Consider the following 6,000-nt stretch of genomic DNA (forward strand, 5'->3'; position numbering starts at 1 on the left):
TGTAGGCCCTGTGGGCCCCCTGCCCATGGTGAAGGGTGAGCTGCCGCCAGGGCCCAGTTTAGAAAGCAGGATTTCCTGGCGCTGGAGCTGGCTGTGTTTCTGTCCGGCTTCGCTGCCAAGCATGAGCCGCCTCTCCCACACGCAGGCCGGTCTTGCTGTGGCCTCGGCGGTGCCCTCACTTGACCTGCAGAATTCCGGGGATGCGGATCGGAAACAGGCCAAACCGACTGCCATTCCCACCGAGCGCACCGTCGAGGAGGGGACTGGGAGCCCCGGGGAGGGGAGAGACCCAGCCTTCCTCCCTGAGTGTCCGTCCCGTCCCCGTCTCCCAGTTCCCGAGGACGCCGTGGATAGCTGTCTATCCTCATCGTTAGGCAGCTGTCCAGTGTCCGCAGCTGGACGGCTTCCAGAGAGGAGGCCACCGCGAGCCCAGCCTCGCACTCCCCGAATCTGCGTCCTCCCAATGCGGGTCTGATGCCGGGGAGTCCAGCCCAGGACGGCGGGCGGGGTCGCGGCCCCTGAGGCCCGTGTGCTGGCTGGTCACCCGTGGCCTACACCGAAATCGGCTCTTGCAGCCCAGGGTGCCCTGCCCCCGACTTAGAGCCGGTGCCTTTCTGTGTCCTGCCAGGTCAGTTCCTGAACCAGGAGGCCAGACTCACGGAGGAGCCTGCCGGGCTCGGCAAGGACCCCCAGGCCGGCGAGCAGCCCGAGACCGTCCTGAAGGTGAAAGGACACCGGGTCCCGGTGGTCTGGAAACAACGGAAAATCTACAACGGGGAGGAGCAGGTTGACTGCTGGTTCGCCAGGAACAACGCGGCCGAGCTGATAGACGGGGCGTACAAGGATTACCTGGCAGCCCATCCCTTCGACTCCGAGACTTCGTTTGGCCTGGGACCGTCCAGGGCACTCTGACGCCAACAGCTGTGACTTCAGCGTGCGGACAGGGATGTGGTCTTCGGGGACCCCCCGGTGCGGTTCCTGTCGCTTGCAGGTGCCTGGCATCCCGGCTGTTTGCTGCCACCTGCGACCTACCCCTGGCGGCGGGCAGGCCGGATGTCCACTGGAGCAAAGGGCAGAGTCGGCCCGGGAGGGAGCTTGTTGTTTCCTGCCACTGCCCCAGCCTGCCTCCCCCCTCCCTCTGGACCATAAAGCCGGTAGCCCCCAGGGGCAAAAGTCATACTTAAAAGCAAGAGGTCTGCGTCTCTGTCCCCATAGCCTGTCCAAAGGGACGTTGCCACAAAGCTGCTTCTCTCCGTGCAAACGGCCAAGTCTGGGCGCTCTGCTTTGCACCTCACGCTGATGCTTAGGACTCCGTCCTCTCAGAGCCACCGTGTTCTCCAGATGTGTGGTCAGCCTCTGCCTCGGGGGGACCTCTCATGGGGCCTAGGCCATGGGTCAGGCAAATAGCTCGTAGATTTGATCATTGTAAGCAATTAAGTCTTTTCTTAGGAGAGGATTTTATTTTTTTTTTCTTTTCTTTCTTTTTTTTTTTTTCCTGCTGTGGTATCTTGCCCTGGAAAGTGAATTTTCATTAAAAACAAATTGGCTGAAAATAGAAAATCTGCATCCCAGATGCTGACGTCTAGTGGGCTTTGTAAACCACTCAACGGTGCCGATGGGTGCTCTCCTGTTTATTCCGGTAAGCTAATAAAAGGACTACCCCATGTGGCTGTTTTTTACAGGCCCGTCTTGGTTGGAGCGTTGGCCCACCTTGGACTTGGCGCTCTTCTCCCATTGTCAGAATTCTGGCCTTCTTTGCTCCAGGTCCTGGCTCGCAGGTTCTCGGCAGAAGGCGTGCTTACACAGCTGAGGAGCTTTCCCGTGTCTCAGGCCGAGCCAGGAAATCAGCCCAAGAACGGGTCCCAGAACCTGGTCCCAGAACCTGGACAAGCAATCTGATCCCACGAGGCAAAGGTTAAAATCAGTGGCGGGGGCTTCAGAGTCAGGGAGCACCACCCTTCTCATGGCGGGATTCCCCTCCACCCCACAGCCCATCACGCTATCCCGGGGAAGCGAGGCTGAGGGTGGCATCAGGGGCCCCCCACCCTGCCTCCTCGCCAGTTCTTGCCTTTGCTCTGTTTGGTCTTCTTGGGGCCACCGGGGTTCAGCAAAGCCTGGTCCTCCCTGGGTGCAGAGCGTGGCCAGGACGCAGGTGGACACAGGTGCCACTCAAGCCACATGGCAGAGAAAAGGAAGATTTGGGTTGGAGAAATGGAATATTTTAACGTGAGGCTGAACTAAATAAAAGCTTTTGTGCTGGCTTCACAAGAGGTTTCTCCCAGTCGGGAGTGACTCCAGAGCGAGCTTTCAGGAGACATGGAACCATACTTAGCACTTGGAGGGAAATCAGAGTCAAGAAAATTGTTTATCGTATTTACCCTCCCATGGGGCACATTCGAGCAGCAAAATGACATCCACATGTTCCTGTCGGACCAGGCGGCTTCAGGAGGTTGTTAGTGCAGCGGGGGTGGGGGAAGTTCTGTCTCGGAGACGCGGTGTCCCTCTGGTGCACCCACCAGGCCCGGCCCCGCCAGCTCTGGGTTTTCTGACTCCCATCTTCCCAGACTCAGCTGCCTGTTTTCAGGCCAGCGGTGTGAAGACACCAGCCCAGACTGCTGACAGAAGCGTCCATAGCTCAGAGCTCAGAGGAAGAGGAGATGTGTGCACCAGGGGTACCGGCTGGGCCACTGTCAGGCTCCCCCAGGTCCTCCCTGTTACGTAACTTCGGCCCCCGCTGGGCAGATGTCCCGCCAACCTAGGGACTCGGCCCACCCTGTCAGTGTTGAGGCAGTGATCGACCGTCCAGGTCCAGGTCTCGGGGCTGCAGGGGGAGTGGCACCCAGCCACAAGCAACACTTGATCTCAGGGTCGTGAGTTCAAGCCCCACATTGGGTGTAGACATTACTCAAAAAAAAAAAAGAAAGAAAGAAAGAAAGAAAGAAAGAAAGAAAGAAAGAAAGAAAGAAAGAAAGAATAAAGAAAGACTGGAGGGAAGGCTGTTATTGCACATTACCAGTTACTGCTGCTTTCTAAGAGCAGAGAAGAATATTCCAGAGAGGTATCCCTCACTTTCTTACACTGAAAAAAAAAATGGTTTTTGGGTATCAAGGTTGAGCTTTTCTGTTAATCTTTTTACTTTAGGCAAATCCCACTTTTCTTTTTTCCCCTCTTTGTACTGAGTCTTTCTTTCTTTCTTTTTTTTTAAGATTTTATTTATTCATTCATGAGAGACACAGAGAGGCAGAGACACAGGCAGAGGGAGAAGCAGGCTCCATGCAGGGAGCCTGACGTGGGACTCGATCCCGGATCTCCAGGATCACACCCTGGGCCGAAGGTGGCTCTAAACTGTTGAGCCACCCGGGCTGCCCTGTACTGTGTCTTTCTATTGCAAAAGTTATTTACCATTAATTGGTTTATTTTAGCCTGAGACTGTGGTATCTCCAAAAAACTCCACAGCCGTGTTATACTTAGGACTTTGTAATTTAATTGGAAAACATAGTATTTTTGTTGGTGATGTGTGTTGTGGATAACAAGCTTTATAAAAAGTAAATGTAGGGGCGTCCAGGTGGCCTCTGCATCTGACTCTTGGTTTCGGCCCAGATTGAGATCTCAGGATGGTAGGATGGAGCCCCTTGTCCGGCTCCCTGCTCCACGAAGAGTCTGCTTGACGATTCTCTTCCTCTGCTCCTCCCTCCCCATGCTGTCTCTCTAAAAAAAAAAAAAAAAAAAAAAAAAAAAAAAAAAAAAACACAGTTAAAAAAATAACCACTTAAAAGTAAATGAGGAAAGAAGGAATTGCCTTCTCTGGTGGGGAAACTGAGGCAGAGTACAGTTGAGTGGTTTTTCCCACGTTATGTGAAAGACCTAGAACAAGGCCAGGCTGAACCTCCAGAATTAATTTTGCTGGCTTTGCCTTGGTTTCACCACGTGGGCCCCCACTGTCTCCCTTGAGCACCTATACATGGAGGCGAGGTGCCAAGTGAGCGGTTGAAGGAGATTGACCACCGTGTTGCAGTCAGAGGAGATAACTCTCAGCGTTCTCACCACAGCCAGTGTTGGCACATTCAAAAAGTTGACTGAGTGGGGTCTTAGCAGGTACCCTCCTGGGTCCTTATCCCCTCCCTCATCTGAAAAAAAGAGAAACATCTGCATGGGTGTCCTCTCTAATTTATTTTCCCAAATAAAATGGACAAGACGTTCCTTATCCCCCCATACTTGGTGCTTTATCTTCTCCATTCTGACTTTTCAATGATTTACTACTTCTGACCAGACAGAGTGGGATTGGGGAACATAAACCGGGGTGACACTGCATCATGGCCTGGGGCTGCAGGGCCCTGGGAGCTGGAAAGGACACCTCCTTGATCCTGCCAGGCCTGACAGTCAGTCTTCGATTGAATCATGTATCCTCCCAGGTGGATGAGGGACAAGATTCTTTTCTTTAAATTTACCTCTTGGCTAAATGGAATGGAATGGAATGAATGTTGGTGTCCTCCCAAAATTTATAGGCTGCAGCCTAAATCCTCAGTGTGATGGTATTAGGAGGTGAGGCCTTTGGATGGTGATGAGGTCATGGGGGGCTGATGGGATTTTGCTCTTATAGGAGGAAGAGGAGGAGGAGGGGTTGAGAGGAGGATGAGCAGGAGGGATGATCTTTCTGCTCTCCGCCGTGCGAGGGCAGCAAGAAATCAGCTGTCTGTGAGCCAGGAAGAGGGCCCTCACCAGGCACCGAATCTGTGGGCACTCCGATCCTCGATGTCTAGCCTCCAGAGTTATGAGAAAGAAACGCTCGTTAAGTCACTTGGTCTATGGCATTCTTGGAATAGCAGCCTGCGCTAAGACACTGAATCCAAAGTATGAATGCTAGCTCCTTGGTTAAGCTAATATCCAAAATGTGTCCAGTGCTGTTATTAAATCAGAAGGACTCTTGGAGCCATGAGAAAAGGATCCAGCTAAAATAAACAGCAATTAAAGTAACATCACTAAGAAAAGACTTAGAAATGTAACTTTAAATATTTATTTTAGTCAGTTTAGTAAGTAGGGTATGAGACAGTTCACATTCAAGAGACTTTTTTTTTTTCTTAAACAGGGAGAATGTTGTCCAAAGACAAACAGCATCTAGGGACATTTCTGTGTTGAGGGCAAATGGAGTGAGGGCTGTAGAGAATAAAACTTGGTGATTCTAACTGTACTGCTTGCTTATAGAGATTTCTGATACATTGAAAACCCACGTAAACGGGGTAGCAAGTGACATCGGAAGAAAAATAAAACACAAGCTATTCTACAGAACAGCAGATGCACAGCAGACATTCCTAGACTTGTTTATGTAACTGCCAAACCCATGGAGAAGCACCTTAAAGCCCTCAGTCCCTTAACTTCTGGGACACTGACATCCCAGAGCTTATGCCTCCTCATCGGGTCCCTCATTTGCATACACCAACCACCACTGTCTTGCTGCTGCTTCTTCCACTTGCATGTGGGGCACTTTCCCTCATCAAACAGACTTTCTAGCTCATGGTGTAGCACTGCCCTTCCAGTGCTGAGTGGTTCTGTAGGAGCTTCGAGCTCAACTACATTCCCATTGAGTGATGTTGTTATTTTATTATTATTAATTATTATTATTATTAAAGATTTTATTTATTTATTTGCATGCATGGTTGAGAGCAAGAGAGAAGAGAGTAGGTGAGGAACAGAGAGAGAAGCAGGCTCCCCACTGAGCAGGGAACCCAATGCAGGGCTCCATCTCGGGACCCTGGGATCGTGACCTGAACCAAAGGCAGACGCTCCACTAACTGAGCCACTCAGGCGCCCCAAATTCTGAACAGAGTGATCCTGGGTTAGAACCGGCACAGACACAGAATGTGAGCGATGGCCCTGGAAGGGTGCATGGAAGAGGAAACCAGCAGACGCCCGACAACAAGGGCGTCAAGTTGGCCTCTCTGGGCTCTGGCTCCTCCATCTGTAGCACGAAGGGGCTCTACGAGCCCGGCGTGGTCTTTATCT

The 6,000-nt window shown here is 51.9% G+C and overlaps 1 protein-coding gene across 1 annotated transcript in view; it reads left to right on the plus strand.

Moving 5' to 3' along the window:
- ITIH5 (inter-alpha-trypsin inhibitor heavy chain 5) overlaps window positions 1-1,664 on the plus strand; it is a 75,089-nt gene extending 73,425 nt beyond the window's left edge. The window contains exon 14 of the mRNA XM_072825885.1: window positions 629-1,664. Within this exon, the coding sequence (XP_072681986.1) occupies window positions 629-912 (284 nt within the window). The 3' untranslated portion in view covers window positions 913-1,664. The remainder of the gene's footprint in view (window positions 1-628) is intronic.
- Window positions 1,665-6,000: the final 4,336 nt, after the last annotated feature.

This window comes from Canis lupus, chromosome 5, assembly GCF_048164855.1.
Source record: "Canis lupus baileyi chromosome 5, mCanLup2.hap1, whole genome shotgun sequence".
NCBI lineage: Eukaryota > Metazoa > Chordata > Mammalia > Carnivora > Canidae > Canis > Canis lupus.